The sequence below is a fragment of the Zophobas morio genome, unplaced genomic scaffold, assembly GCF_036711695.1.
Source record: "Zophobas morio isolate AGI-343-1 ecotype UQ-CSIRO unplaced genomic scaffold, CSIRO_AGI_Zmor_V1 ptg000266l, whole genome shotgun sequence".
NCBI lineage: Eukaryota > Metazoa > Arthropoda > Insecta > Coleoptera > Tenebrionidae > Zophobas > Zophobas morio.
Window position 1 is genome coordinate 82,307 of NW_026972370.1, and position 15,741 is coordinate 98,047.

At 33.9% G+C, this 15,741-nt stretch overlaps 1 protein-coding gene across 4 annotated transcripts; it reads right to left on the bottom strand.

The window, feature by feature from the left end:
• Positions 1–5,044: 5,044 nt before the first annotated feature.
• LOC135119460 (vacuolar protein sorting-associated protein 51 homolog) lies at positions 5,045–10,414 on the bottom strand. Of its 4 annotated transcripts, none has more exons than XM_064043876.1 (27): positions 10,342–10,414; positions 10,141–10,278; positions 9,977–10,081; positions 9,830–9,925; positions 9,677–9,762; positions 8,198–8,353; positions 8,036–8,109; positions 7,850–7,982; positions 7,709–7,800; positions 7,527–7,657; positions 7,363–7,469; positions 7,257–7,299; positions 7,050–7,199; positions 6,925–6,992; positions 6,811–6,870; positions 6,635–6,757; positions 6,500–6,575; positions 6,373–6,449; positions 6,263–6,319; positions 6,072–6,163; positions 5,910–6,016; positions 5,804–5,860; positions 5,631–5,752; positions 5,466–5,525; positions 5,363–5,415; positions 5,223–5,301; positions 5,045–5,166 (listed from the first exon to the last, which is right to left on the bottom strand). In XM_064043876.1, exons 2-27 carry the CDS (start codon positions 10,256–10,258, stop codon positions 5,140–5,142), a joined length of 2,349 nt encoding a protein of 782 aa, XP_063899946.1. In that variant the 5' UTR covers positions 10,259–10,278; positions 10,342–10,414; the 3' UTR covers positions 5,045–5,139. The 4 variants fall into 4 exon arrangements, with proteins under 4 accessions (XP_063899946.1, XP_063899948.1, XP_063899947.1 ...); XM_064043878.1 differs by having other exon boundaries at positions 6,838–6,870; positions 7,050–7,208; XM_064043877.1 differs by having other exon boundaries at positions 5,919–6,016; positions 7,050–7,208.
• Between the last annotated feature and the right edge of the window lie 5,327 nt (positions 10,415–15,741).

Sequence of the window (15,741 nt, forward strand, 5' to 3'; positions counted from 1 at the left end):
GTGTTTTTACTATAAAACAACTTTAGCTTGTTTCCATATGGATATAAATAGATTATATGTTTTAAAGAGTTAATAAGCTCTGCGAGCTAATTAATTGTTTGCAGTGATATCCTCTCAGGACCACGCCAGTAAATCTATCCTCGGGCTACACACCTGTGCTTTACGAGTTGGGCTCCCCTGCCTTCAACCCTTTATTTAACATATGAACTATAATACTAATAACTAGTTATAGCAGAGATTTTATAAAATTCGGCTCTAGTAGTTTTCCTGAACTATTTAGCTGTCATCTCTCTGAGACTACGGTAAGTAAAACATGTAAAAAGGCTTCTATTGCATTGGCGGGCTCACCATGTAATTCATTTAAATTCTAAAAAGGCGGCAACAACTAAAATGCGTAACCACCTAAAGCCTCAAGGATAAACGTATTCTTAATATACGTGTACCTCTAAAACTGTTGACTTTGAAAGATTAAAAAACCTCATATCTACTGGCGATCTGTTAAACTTAAAGAAAGCGCAAGAAACCTCAACCGTTGCCCAGATACGTTTTTATGCGACTTTTATTTAACCACTGCCTTCACAGTTAAAGTTGCATCTGCTATCGAAAATAGCGCTCCGCAAAGGCAACCCTTGAAATATAACTTCCTAATATATAGGTATGTGGTGCGATATCAACTATAAACCTTCTACGAACTAAAAAGGTGGCAGGCTTAAACGACTAACCAACAACAATGCTCAAACACTTACCAGAGATTGCAATAACCGTCTTAGTTTCTAGTCGCAAATTATTCTCTCAAGTCTTGTACAAATCCTGAGTGACGTTAAACGGAAGAAGTCGGGCGCATTTCTAAATAGGGTGTTCCCTGCCTGGACTTATAAGGGCTACTATTTTAAAGGTTTTTGTCCTGTATTAGCAAGATAGCAGAAGCGGTAGTACTTGGGGTAAGTTTGTAGCGAGCACTCGTATATCTGTTTTTCAGTTTGGTTTAAGTTTTCTTCGAACACGTTACGACAGGGTTTAATATTATTTTAATTGATGTGTATGTATTTGTATTTTGAAAACGCGTTCGACATGTTATGAGAATAGACTTATAAAAATGTAACACCAACCCTGAAGTTAACTGATCGCCTTCTTTCCCTGCTATCCAGTCTTTGCTGTCTGATGTCCACAGTCATAGGAAATTATGACAACTTTTCGCTCCCTTAACGACTCTCGGGAGGTGCAGGATTCTAAAGTATTTCGGTCCCACTTTTTAAATTAGAACCAAGCTGTAGTACATTTAATTTATAAATAAATATTTAAACTACATTTTTAGAGTTCTTAACTCAATGCTTTACTAATACGTAATTTTATAAAATTTATAAAATTAATTTATCTTTAAAATATTAGCTAAAAAAGCTTAAAATAATCCTAGTTAAAAAACTATAGCGCACAACAGAATACTTTAAAAATGGAAACTTTATTGTAGTATACTACAGCCTAGTGTCTACCGCTATAACAGAAAACATTGAAGAAGTAATAACTATTTATTACTTTGAGTACTTTCACTATTTTTCGTACTTAAACTTATTCAGGTGAGGACAAAATTAATAAAAGCACCTTTGAATTCAATTAAGTCCTTTAGTAAATTACAAAGTTACCTCCTCAGTTGAATATAAGTATATTAAGTATTTTATTTAATCTATACGACTCCGTAATCAGCAAGGTCTATATAAGTTATTGCGATTATAACTCATTGAAAAATTACTAGTAGCTAAGCATACTGATTAAAAATTCTATAAGTTTAAAAATATTCACTTCTTTACAAAAAAACAGCATATCGCGATTTATAAAATATCGATAGTTAATAAATTTAAAATTTGTGCTAACTTTTACTGCCTTTATTTTTATATCCCGACCAACAGTTATATAAAGGAGTTTTCTAGGAAGTGAATTACGGTAATCGATCTTAAAAAAATTTTATAAAGAATTTAACATATCAGAAAAAAATATTGCCTTGGTATGGAAGTTAGTAGTAGCCATATATTGTTAATTATAGAATTCTTTAGTTTCTTACAAAAACACTAATACTTTGATGCCTTAAGCAAATTAATAAGATTGAAACTCTAAAGTTTAAATATGAAAAGTGTTAAGAGGAAGCAAAGACAAAACGGAAGAGCTCTATCTGGTGTATCTCTCTAAGGTTTTTGTTGTGTTAGCAAGGTCTAAAATAATTTGATCTGGCTGCAATAAAGTAATTACAAGTTTTTACGTTTAGTAGCCGACCGGTCAACTGGACTTTGACATTTTTTAATGAACTTAATAGAGAAAGCAAAAAATTTTATTTTATTTATAATATTTATAAAGAAAAAAGTGATAATGCACAATTAGATTTAAAAAGAAATAAATACAAAAATTTATTTTTATGAAGTTCATCGTATATGTAAATGGACGAAGCAAGGGCCAAGGTAAATCGATGAAATGGCACGTTAGCAAGAGGGAAGCAAAACGAGATGGATTTTATTGAGCTTCACGAGAAAAACAGATATTAGTATTGCGTCTGACTCAGAACACAAAAATAACTATCACCATAAGGATTATAGCTATTGTTATTCTATGGGAGTTATTATCTAACAGACAGTGCGCAGTTAAATAAGATGGCCTACGCCACCGAGGCATGAACGCTTTAAGTTTTGATTAAATTTAACTGGTAGATCTGGCCATCTAGAAAATTTGAAACTATATATATTCATTTCAAGATTTCTGTTCTGTTGTTCTGCGGCTTTCGTTTAGTCTGTGGGGACGTGTTTGATTTATTGTTTAAATGTATAGGGTTAACTTAGTGTTGTTACTATGTAGAGTTTAGCTTACAAAAGGGAGTTTAATGTCTAGGGGATATCTGCATTTACCAAGCTTAATAGCTCTAAAAAAAATTTTAAGCAGATAAGACTTTGTTAATTAGTTTCCATGGTGAACAATATCTATAAAGGATATGGTCTTTTTTTAGTAAAGCATGATACAGAGATCCTCAAACTATAAAGAAAGAGGAGCGGCGCGGATATATATATAGTACTAGGGCTATAGTCTGTATATAGTACTAGTACCAATGTACACTAGTTTACAACAAGAGATCAGAGTATTTTTTTTCCTCCACTCTTTGGTGCGGGCTTTTAGCGGAGTAGTTTAACTACTGTGTAATATTATCTATATTTTAAATAAGGTTATACGCAGATCCCTACGTACGGTATTTTGTTTACATCACTTTTAGCCACTAACCACGTTTAAAGAATAACCATATAGCGGAAAAGTGTTACAGTAATCCGGCGGCGAGCCAGTAATGGTATTGTTTATAACAGTAGAGTACCATTCATACGTTAACAACAAGAGATTATTCTCCGATTTTGCATTCCTTTGTTTTACAGCTGTTTGTTTAGTCTCCCGAGCTTAACAGTCGGTTTAAATTGGAAAAAAAAAGCAAAATACTAAATAAGTTAAATCAATAGTATTCTAAAAAAGTGTCAGGAGCACCTGGAAGTATACTTATTAAGCAACTTCAATATATAATCGATCATATATATAAGCTACCATATTTACTTAATGTTTATGTATTCAATACATGTTACAGCGGTAGTTGTCACGAGCTATCACTAGTGTGCAAAGCTTAACTCGTAAATTACTTACCATATCACTCCCTCCCATTCCTCAATTACATACGCAAGTTTCATGTTTGGTATATGTGCTGTGTTTTGGCTTTTTATATAGAATATAATTTGATAGGTTTAGTGACCATTCCTGTGTAGGTGTCTGTTACTTACAATTTAAGGTTCTGTAATTAAAATAGTAATCTTTTTAAAATATACGAGAAATAGGGCGGGTGCGAGCTGTATAAAATAGCAGATAGAGGCTCGCCTTGGCGAATGGAACCGCTAATTAGATCATGTCATACAAGTACTTGTGACAGGACAAGCCTATATATAAATCTGAGTTTCTGCTTCGAGGTAGTTTCGAGAGAACTGCAAAAGGGACCGCGTTCATTCACAATGTCACCTATGTACTTTTACGCTCATTTTCATACTTTATTAGTACAAGAAAAGTTTTTTGATATTAAGGAGTACAGCTACGTTTGCTTTTGATTATAAACTTTATTGACGCGCCCATGCGATTTTTTTTGGAGTTGAACTTAAATATATAAATTTTTTGGCTAAGGATATTAAAAGACTTGTATGAATATGTACTTTGTTGTTTAAAGAGAATTGCGGGCTTATAAAAAATAGCACTCGTAAAGAAACTAAGTAAAGTTTGTTGGGATAGAGCTCCTCTCCTTTTTTCCTTTTATAAGCGTATGCACGGGGTGGTAGTGTAGTCGTGTTTAACCGACTGAAAGTCTTCACCTCTAGTTTCATATTTAGATTTATATTTGCTAAGGTGTATATAAAAACACACTGCAAAACATTTTATTAGATCAATAGAGTATATAATTATTCAATGTATAGAGACAACGGCGGAATGGCTAAACTTAGACTAGGCTCTGTAGGCCCTGTTCTCCTCTCGACTTTAAATCTATACGGGTCCTCAACAATTTATAGTTAGCTCTAAACTCGGCCTCATAATTGTTGCAGAATATGTTTACTTGATTTATATTTTAATAAGTATATTATATGGTTTGCTGCGTGTCGCTAGAACATATTAACCAATTTCTATAACAATAACCATATACTCACAGCGTCAAGGAGAGGTGGGGTGTTAATTCGAAGAATGAAAAATTAAAAGAAGCACAGGGCGCTATACATACTCTAAAAAACTGGGGCTGTTGTTGGCAAAAGGGATCCTAAAGCTTTTATAAATGGTGTATAGTGTTACAGAGTGTATAACCGCATCTCAAGCAATTTTTTGAGGTATTGCCCTGTTACAGTAATTCACTTCTCCGAGCCGTGCTTGATCACAAACACATGAAATGAAAGATTTTATTTGAGACTTCATTGTTAAATATAAGAAAAATATTTATGACTTTGAAAAAAATCAAGAGTAAGCTTGAGAGTCCGTTATTACACTTAATTTAATTCGCAATAGTGGATTAATTTTAAATTAAAAAATTATAAGCGCATAGGTATTTAAGCTTTTCTTCCCAAATAAGTTTGAGTGGCGTATAACTTGTCTTTATTAGACCATAAGCAGAGTTTTCACCACCTTTTTGCCGGAGTACAATTCAGTGAATATATAATAACTATAAGCTGAGTAGGAACCTGCTTTTCCAACGGGACAGGGCGCAAGCAGCGTTTTGCGCAGGAATCAAGGATTTCATCCAAAAAGAAATTAAGAAGTCTCGAGTGACATATATCAGCGACGAGCACCCCACTTTTTAGTGTAACGGGTTTATATGTACCTTCCGTCAGTAAAGAACTTGGAGAGATGCCGTCGTAAACACTCAACATCAAGCTGTTTTTCTCAATGTTAATAACAAGAGCTATATATATGAACACACTCACCTGAACTTGTTGCATTCCAGCCGTACTTAATACACACAAACGAATTTCTTCCATAAAGGCCTGAAGGGCAAATTTTGTAGTTTTTAACATAGGCACACGAAGAAGTTATTATTTAGCTTTTAGCTTCCTTAATTTACTTATAAAGTTAATGCTCATTAAAATAACCTTTAAATAAACCAAAATAATTGATTTCATAATAGAAGATTTTGAGAATTCAACGTTTTTGTATATATCAATCCGGTCAGTAAACAATTTATGAAAGTTATTGTTAATACCAAATCCATTTTCTAATCAGTAATTTAGTCAATGTTAAGATAAACTACATCACTGAATCGCACGCATATAGTGGTTGGTGGTCAAGCTCATAGAAGGCGTCGTCCGGTGCTCGTTAACATCTAGCGGAAGGACGTTACAATCAACCCCACTTATCACCGGACTTTATACTTAAAGAACTTTTTATGTCGGCCCCAAAAAAAGCATCCAGCTCTGTTGCAACGTTGCTCAGTTTTGTAATAAGTCCTTTAGTAGCTGCACGCACAGCAGTGGGCGGCCTACATGAGTACATAGTTGAAGCAGTTTACTATAGAAACCTTCAAAGCGACAAACCTATCCGTTAACCAATCGGCGGCTGCAAGGCTTTCCAGGGACAACGCCGAAACATTGTTACCGTAAATTCTACTGTAACAGTTGACTAACTCCTATAGAAAGAAGTAAACGGAATGGATTAGGAAGACAGCCGGAGGTTCTCAAGTGCTTTCGAAAGCGGGTTTGTGCATTATTATATGTTGAGTGGTTACTTGAGCTCCATTTTTAACGATTGCAAGGCACTCCTGTTGTTTTCCAGTCGCATCCACCTGAGTAGCGAGTAGCTATTGGGTTATACAATAATTATGACGAGATTTGCGACCTTGAACATGCTGATTCTCTTTAAGGTTTCTTGATAGAGGAAGGGGAGACCGTACTTTTCTAAGCCGAACAAATACCCTATTGGGCCAGTGATGCAAAGAAGATTTTAACCGCTTGACAGTTCCTACCAGCCAGTACTAGTATGAGAAGGGAAGAGCCTTCCAGCGGCCAGCTCACTGTTAAGCTGTTGGTTCCAGCAAGCACCTTTATTAAGAGAATGCAAAGTGCACGTGCAACAGGAGTTCATGTGAGGGGTTCATTACTTTGCATCTTTCTGTCGTCTTCACGAAATAGCTGGCGAGGAAGTGGTCCAGTACATGCTTCTTATAGTAGCGTCTGCAAAGTTTTCTGATGGTGAAAAGTCGGTTGTCCTTCTGAGAGAGCTCCTGCAGAGGGAAGATGACTTGGATACATCCACCGTACAACAGTAAATACGAGCCAGTAGTAAAGTGATTGTGGAAAGGACCAAAGCTTTCATATCCACCGACAAATCATCCGACTAAATAGTCGCATCAGTGACCCGAGGCAGAGCAAACAAAGTCTCATGACCTACAAGTTGAGATAAAGGTTTCGAGGACGGCTTGCTGTCCAAAAGTATCTTCTTTATTTCCATAATACGCTCTGCTTGCAAAGAAATAAATAATTAAATTAGAGTCTTGCAGGAAAAATGAAAGGGACCCTCAAAAATTCTTAATATTCCCTCCAAAGTAAACTCTATTATGCTTTCCAACATCTTCTCTACGAAAGAGGTAAAGCGCTCTTTCACCCACGATTCTTGGTAAAAAAAGACATCCGGCTCGGTGAGACACACGTACAGAGAATTTATATCTGCGCCAGCTGTTATTTGTGGATGTAGCCAACCACTGCAGCAGGCAGGCAGCTCACCTTTTATCAGAAGGTCGCCTTCCACAGGAGGATTTTGTTCCAGCTAGTACATAAGTAGAGCGTCAAGGAAATAAGTTATGCGAAGTTTGACGTCATAAACAAAAACCGAACAAAGTATGGTTTTTTTAAGCGTGGAAAGAAGCCTTCCGAATAGCCGACCCAGCGTGCTCCTGAGCTGCTCGCCTTTTTCCTCTCCAAAGAGGGTTTGGTGGCCTGCCAACGGGTTAGCAATGAGAGTAAGCTGTGGTAGTCTGAGCAAAGGCCTTGCACCTCTTAGTAAAGTTTTCATGTGTTGTATAATAATGGGCAGGCTATGCTCTAGAGAAGGGTGTGAGGAATGAGGGTCGTGATCGACATTGCTTTCCAAAACCCCCATTGCGCAACTTATAGCCTCGTGAGCTCTTTACACCCGTTATCACACGTGACTCGCCATAAAGGCCAAAGCTAATTACGAAAGTAAATATGATTCAGCAATTTCTGCCGGAGGAGCGTCCAACAAGAGCAGCAGTTCGGCGGCCTCGGTCAATTGAGAAAGAGACACGTTCTGAGAGAAAAGTAAATGCAAAGCATAAAGAAAAGTAAAGATAAATTACCTTTTCGTAGGAGAGACGGCTATGAAGAGCGTCTTTTAGTTGAACAAGCAATGCTTGGCATTCGTCTCTGATGCCCGAGAAAGACGAGATGTGCTCATAACGCAAAAGTATTCCGTGGGTTTTACAGTAATAACTATAAATAATTACATCAACTAGAAGTTATCAATATGATAACGAAGGGAATACTCCACTGCCTGGCGGTAGGCAGAAGCCTCAATGCTCTTCTTTAGTCTTCCTGGGAGCTCAAAAAGAAACCTCAGCTTCAGTAGTAGTTTGGATCGTTGTATCAAGTCAATAATAAATAAGTTTTAAACCCAACTACCAGTAAAGTTGTATAGTTACCAATACCTTTTTCAGTAACACATGAACACTGGAAAGCCTAAACACTTTGAGACGGTTTTCGGCCAGGGAGGAGTCGATTTTGGAATTTAAATCCTTAATGGCTATCATTTTCTCATTCAAACGACTCATTTCCGCTTCTATATGCTCTATTTTACCTTTCATCTTACAAAGTATTGGTAAGTTGATAAAAGTTGATAGTATTTTCAACAAGTACAGAAGAGAATCATACACTCAACGGTAGTTTACTCAGGAAAGATATATTTTATTTTATAAAATTAAAAATATTTTTATTTGAAAATTTTTTGGCATGTCATGGATATTAAAAAATAATAAGAACAATTTTTATAATCAAATAAAATAATTTATAAAAAAAAAAACTAAAGAGTAAAGGCTAAGGACGTAATAAAAAAAACCTCTAAGAAATTTAACAGCAATAAATATAGATTAAAAAAATTAGATAATATAAGTAAATTGTATTAAGAAGTATTTTCTTTTCTCCAATAGATTAAATTTAAAAAGGTCGCTTAAAACTTGGACACGTTAGTAACGGCTTTAGAAAATACAAGTGCCGTTGTGAGTACCGCTTTACTTTCCTAATACGCAACCACTTGAATTATTAATAACTTTTTCAATGTTCTTTTTAACAAGATCGCCATCAGCACCCAACGCGATACCTTCATAAATGCTCATTTGCCTTTCTTAAGACGGGGTGATAATCATGACTTGAAGTTTATGATATTATTTATTCCTGTCTTCTTTAATTAGTAGGAAGTTTCTTAAGTTTGATAACACAACTACAAGTACGAGTAAAAACTTTCAAATAAAAATATTCTGAAGGACAAAGGTAACAGTATAATTTATAAAATTACTACTATTCAAAAATTGAAAGTTACGCAATTGTTCAACTAAACCAAATTATCGAGACTTTCTAAAGTGGAAATCCTATTAAGTTATATATTAAAATGTATATTAAATGATCTTAAATTTCTTCTCGTCAGCGCTCATTTTTACTTGGAAGTTCTGACAATCTTGTATAGACTCTGAAATTGTTTTATTTTAAAATTTATGACCTAAAAGATTAAAACAGATCCCACCCGAGCAACAAGCGCTGTTTCTTTTCTTAAAAAAAGACAGACGAGCTTGAAAAGGTGAATTAAGGATAAGTTCGCTCTTTTCTTTAATTTTTAAGTTTTTTGGTCTGCGTAGAAGAATTTTTAAACTTTTCAATGGTTCCAAATAATATTTTACTATCATAACTTTCACAACCTACTTTAATCTTATTTTTAATGTTAATTATCAGATTTATTACAAATGATGCCCCCTTGACCTCAATTTATTTTATAGTTGTTAGTTTTCCCACAATTCAACATAATTTAAGTTAAATATTCGTTAAAGAAATAAAAACAAGCTGATTTATGTTTTCCAAATACGTAGTGTATAAATTACAGGTGCTATAACAAAATATTATTAAAATATAAAATAAACCTGTCTGACAGTGTCTGTTGCGCTTAAAAACTTGCTGTAGTTTTGATATATAAGAGTTTGAATTTCCTCATCTAACAAACGAATCTCTAGAAGTAAATTTACAAAAGAATTAAAAAAACAAAGAAAAGAAGGTCGTAGTTATAGCTAAAATACCAGAAACTAATCGTTTGTCTAGTTTTATTAGCTCACGCAAAGTTTTTTGCTTTAAGACAAGTGAAACAAAGGCATTCACATCAAAACGGGGACTATCTAAAACCAAAAAAAAATTAAATTATAAAGTAGGTAATAAAAATCAATAACCAATGTCCAACATTGCGCCTTCCTCGTCCTCTGCAGTTTCGAGCCCTTCGCTTAGCTTCGAGTAATACTGTCTTAATAGTTCTCTGCGGTTTCTTCTTCTCTCACCTAAACCATAGTTATTGCCTATTAGCAACGGCAGCTTAATCTCGCTTGTTCACAAAAACCTATTTCCTCCTCAGAAATAGTACTACATGATGAGACAGGGGAAAGTCTGGAGGAAGAAAAAGGTATTTTTTCTTCAGAACTTGAAGATTTACTCTCTGACTGTTCACAGGCGTTCATTTAATTCAGCTTAAAAAATTCTTGTAAATACAGAAGAGAAAGAAATTAATCAAGGTAAAGAGCGTTTTACTCAGCCTTAATACTTAGTAAGAGAGGCAGTACCAATCTGGAATATCACTCTATGACATAATTAGGGTAAGGAAAAAGAAATTCAGCGCGTCTCTTTTTAGAAATTAAAGTTGCGTACTCACCTCGCCCTAAATTTTAACTTGTTAAGCCTTCTTTAGGGTTGCTTAAGTCTAACAAATATACGGAAACCTAAGTACAAAAAAGCAGAAAATGGGCAAGTGTGAAAGCATTTCTATTAATGAATTGAACAGTTTATATTGAAAAAATAAATTGTAGATTAACTATTAAACATAAAACACTAGTTATGCAATACGTTTGTCTGACAATTTAATTTAATTGGAAAATTTGTATCTAATTGGATGAAGAAAAGTTTTGCATTATATACTAGGCAATCTCGTTTAAGTCCCAAGGTCAAAAAAAGAGAAATTTTAAAAAATAAAACTTTAATACAAGCAAAAATTTATACTGAATCAAAACCTATAATTGAACTAATAATTAATTTTGGGTACTACCCCTGGGAGCTTAGTTTTTGAAGAAGATACTTTATAAACTTTGACAAAGACTCCCTTTCGGTAGTAACTAAAAGCAATTAAACATATTACTATCAATTGTTATAATCAAAGCAGTAACGTAGTCACATGTCTAATCCTTTTTACTTTAATCTAAAGTCAAGAAATGGTAAAGTTCATGACCTACTTTATAAAAAAGCGTCATTATAGAGTCAACCGTTGGTATTTTTACTTTTCTTCTTTAGACATAGACTTGGAAACAGACCCTTTGAAAATAGAATATCTTTTTGAATCCTTTCACTCAGGGGAATGTAGATAGCAGTTTAAGTTATTTTACTCATAAATATTGTAGCATGACAATGCTATAACGTATGAAAAATAAATATAAACCTAATCAGTTTTTTCATTTTCTCCAACATTGCTGCAATTGGTTAATATTGTAAAAATAACGACTTTAAGAACTTTTGGAAGGAATGAGGAGCCTCAAGGTCATAAAACTATGAAGGGGGACTGCACAGGTAATTAGGTATACTAGTTATTGGTGGATATGGCTCGACTTTAATTACGTGAAAGAGTTAGAGGATTACTTTATTCACTGAAAACAAAAAAATAAAAGCTGCTTCAATGGGGTGTAGAATTGAAAAAAGGACATTTTGACTAAAATATTTTATCTTTTTGTGTTCAATATTAAAGTGTATTTAACCCTCTTGAAGGTTAAATAAAGAATAGCGTCCCTAAATCTTGTACTAATAAATAAATAAGCCTAATGGTATGCGAGATGTTGCAAGGAATCCTCTTTTTCAAAGCACAAAACAGGAACTGGGTACAAACCTCTGAAGAAAACCCTAGATAAGTCCGCAAATGCACCCAGAGGGGACGGGGAATTATAGTGATTGAATCCATCTACGATGAACAATTTGGTAATTTGAATTCCGAGATAATAGTTATAATAGTATATAAGACGACTCTAAAAAAAATTTTATAGGAAAAATGTACGACTTAAAGAACATATGTGTGCCAGAAGTTATAAGCCCCATTAACAGTACTACCTTTGGGCAAAATAGAAAGATTACTTGCCAACTTTCTCCTAAATTTTCAAACTGAGTAATTTGTGAGAGGATATGTAAAACAAACCGTTAAATATAAGTATAAGTAGATGCGATGACTTAAAGAGGGCCATCGAGTTATGGAGCAAATAGGGCGAAAATGCGTTAAAAGTTTTTAAGCATATGTCAACTCTTAAGGGTAAGAAGTTATACAACATTTTACAATGGTATGGCGATACAGTCAAGATGAGGTGTTACTACCCGACCGCTAAATAACCTGTTAAAGGAAAAAGGGAGGTTTGATGGTAAAAAGTTAGAACTTTTCAATTGAAGCTTATGTTAAGCACGATTAGTATAAGCGTAGTTTATCTTCAGACGGATAGTAATGTGAAAATAAGTGGTTGGATGATTTTATATATGCGATGCCCGAGCGCATTAAAGTTAATTTCTGTTTGGATTAAATCACGGTAAACAAGAAAGGTAACGCGTTACAAGTAAAGAGGCATTAGGTGTGAAGCATTAATAAGTTAAACGGGTTTTATATAATAAATAAAATTAGCGCATATAAATATAACTCATGTATGGTCTACACTTATGTATATAGTTTAAATTATTAAAATGTAGAATCTTATACAAATATACCCCCCCTTTACAAAAGCATAAGCTATGGTAATCTTTTTATTAACTCCGAGCATTGTATTTAAGTTGTAATATATTTTTTAAAATGAAAATGGTTCTCTCGACTTTAAAAATAGGTATTATAGCAAAAGTTAATTAATAATAGGGTAAGTTGCTTAATCTTTGGCTTACTATTAACACTAAACCGCACGAACTCAAGATACGCAAATATTGTGTAGACATTATATACAATTTTTTAAAAATAGGTAAGACGTCAATCGACCGGGGCTACGAGCCCTAAGTACTATATTTTGGGGCGTGAATTTCATTTTAATTAATGGCTAATTAAAAAACAACTTTAAATTAATTATTCACACAGATTTAAAAGAGATCTAACAATATATCTTTATTACTGTTATAAATCGGAATAGAGATAATATCCGCAATTTGTTATAAGTTGAGATGAACTTGTTTCTTTTTGGTATAAAAAAGGTTGACAACTAATTTTGGCACAAGCTTTTATAAAGATCGGTTAAAGACAAACTTCTGTCACCTGAACAGTCTATAATTTTGTTTTTGGTAACTATCTCTCAAATTTTGGTCATGTAAATGGTCCGAGGTCATCAACGAGAAAGGATGTGCTAAAATAGTTATCAAACAGTATTTGCCCCGGCAATACTTACGCAGGTTGCTAGACTACTAAGGAGTTTGCAAAATCAACTGTTTTAACTTTCTAAAATATTTCAAGAAAAAAAGGAGATGTAGTTGTTAAAGGTAAAAGCGTAGGCCTCCCTAAGCTGGTTTCACCAAGAATTCAATAATCTCTTGATAAAATGTGTAAATAAGGATGACGAGATACGTTAGAAGACATTACGACACAGAGGAACGGGATTAAAATTATCTCGTGAAAGTCAATGAATACTCAAATCTGAACTAAAATATTATTAGGTATGGGAAAAACATTGTGTTCAGTTTCAATTTAAGACTATTTTATTACACTAAGGCTAAAAAAAACCACATAACACCGAAACAAAAGAAAAATAGATGTGAATGGGCGAAGTTTAAACTATCATGGACTGTAGACAACTTGGTAAAAAAAAATTATATTAAGTGACTAATCAAAATTCAATGTTTGTGTGGAGGAATTTCGAAAAACGGGTTGTTGACAAAAAAATGAAGCTTTCCATGCAGGACAATCGAACGCATCGTTAAATTCCCAAAAGGGATGATTATTTGGGGCTGGCTATTAGCAAAAGGTTTGGTAACTGAGTTTATCAGTAGTATTGAAAACGCAGAGAAATAACAAAAAGTTTTCTTTTTTTCCCAGTGTCAACAAGTTGTATGTAGCGGAAAATTGTGTTTTCCAAGAAGACGGAAGTCTCTTTTATATAGCCAAGTCAACACAAAATTGGCTCTCTGGGAAGGGGGTTACAGTTTTTTCATGACCTTCTAGTAGTTCAGACCTTAATATTATGGAAATAATCTGGCCTTAAATGAAGGAGCAATTACGAAATAACCTCTTAGAGAACAACTCTAGATTTAAAGTCAAAACTGACAGATTATGAACTAAGATTACACCTGCGTTTTAAAAATCTTCAGCAGCAATTATGCCTGCTAGAAGAGCAGCAGTTGTTAAGGCGACGGAGAGGTTAGGTTAGGTTAGGGTCTTTATTAAACTGCACAGTAACAGTTTTGTCCCAAAATATTTCGTCAAACGATTTGTCATATTTGTAATTTTTTTAATTAAAATTACTTTGTAAGCGTAATTACCGACTTTTGTTACATATAATGCTTAGTTCAGGAGTAAAACTTCATTCCTTGTTTAACGATTTTTATATGTCTTACTATTTCTTTATTATTTATTAACACGAAATTTGAATATCTTTCCACGATAATTAGTCGTTAAGGCTCATGGTTGGAAAGGAGCGACCATGTTTTTAATTAAGAATATTCCTGGCGACTCCCCCATAAATTACAAATATAACACTGTCAGAAAACTTTGTTTAGCTCGGAAATACCTAGAAAGATTCAGAATGAAAATTTTGTTTACGAGAAAGCTAAAAATTGTTTCAGTAAGGCAGTTAGGTTGAAGAAATGGTGAACAACACGAAATATAGCCCATCGTATTAGGTCATCACAAAACAGACCTTCATAGTTATAAAGAATCAATGGACACTAAACGGACTTTAATAACAATATTGCGATGCGGTATACCATAAATAATTAAATTCCATGCTATGAAAATTAATATTACATGCAACAAAGAAGACTGTTACTAATGGAGACGGAGGATGCTCGAGACCATTGACAAACGCTCACAACATCATAATTATCTCTACTCTATGCGCTTTGAAAGAACAATGCTTTCTATTTAGTGGACTACGCAAGCATTAACATTAACTTGAAGAGAGAGAAACTAAATCTGCGACAGGATAAGATTAAAGGTATTAAAAAACAAGTTCGAGGACATAGCTATATTATCCTCGCCTTCTAAGTTGTGCAATTATTGTTAGTAAGTACACGACGATGCTAATCATAAAAAGATAAGGTCTTCTAAGCTCTAATCAAGACTTCTGGTGAAAGAGCGTAAAGGGAAAAATTAAAAAGTAAATGCCTAGTAATCCCAGTGTTAGGAAGAGGGACTTATTCTTTGATTTCTTTACTCCCTTCCTTCTTTTATAAAACACATACATCTGTACATATTTGTTAAAATTAGAGCTGAACTATTCGTCAAAAAGACTTCTTAAACTTGTGTACAAAAGTTGTCCTTTTCAAATCTTTTACAAAGATTACAAAATTAATCATATTAATTAAGAGTGGGTTGTCGGGAGTATGAATCCTCCATTAGGCTGGTATAACTTTAAAAGTTAGTAAGTTTTAAATTATAAAAATATTGCTGAGCATACTTGTACAAATAAGTTTATACATAACAGAGAAAAATATTGTATTCAAATTTATAAAGATTTCTAATTTTTTTTAAAACCTTGTTTATTAATAGGAGATATTTAGTAAGGTTAAGTAACGTACCCATGAGCAGCTCTAAATAATTATTATTTGTAGGCTACAATAATCGGCATAAAGCGTCCTGTAAAATTCTAGCTTTCGCTGTAACTCCGATGTCTTACGGTCTTCTCTAATCACAATGGGTCGGCGGCCGGCAGGAGGCAAAACTATTGAAAAAAAACGTCGAGACGGGCCTACTTGCTTATTTCTGCGAAAGGGCAGACTTCATTTCGTTTAC

Excerpts from the sequence above, each read along its gene's own strand:
- LOC135119460 (XM_064043875.1), bottom strand. The coding sequence starts at position 10,258 with ATGAACGCCTGTGAACAGTCAGAGAGTAAATCTTCAAGTTCTGAAGAA. Across the intron at positions 8,354-9,676 it reads CAACAGACACTGTCAGACAG|ATGAAAGGTAAAATAGAGCA; the intron begins GTTTATTTTATA and ends ATACTTTGTAAG. Across the intron at positions 6,164-6,262 it reads TCGTTAAAAATGGAGCTCAA|GAGTTAGTCAACTGTTACAG; the intron begins GTAACCACTCAA and ends TTCTTTCTATAG.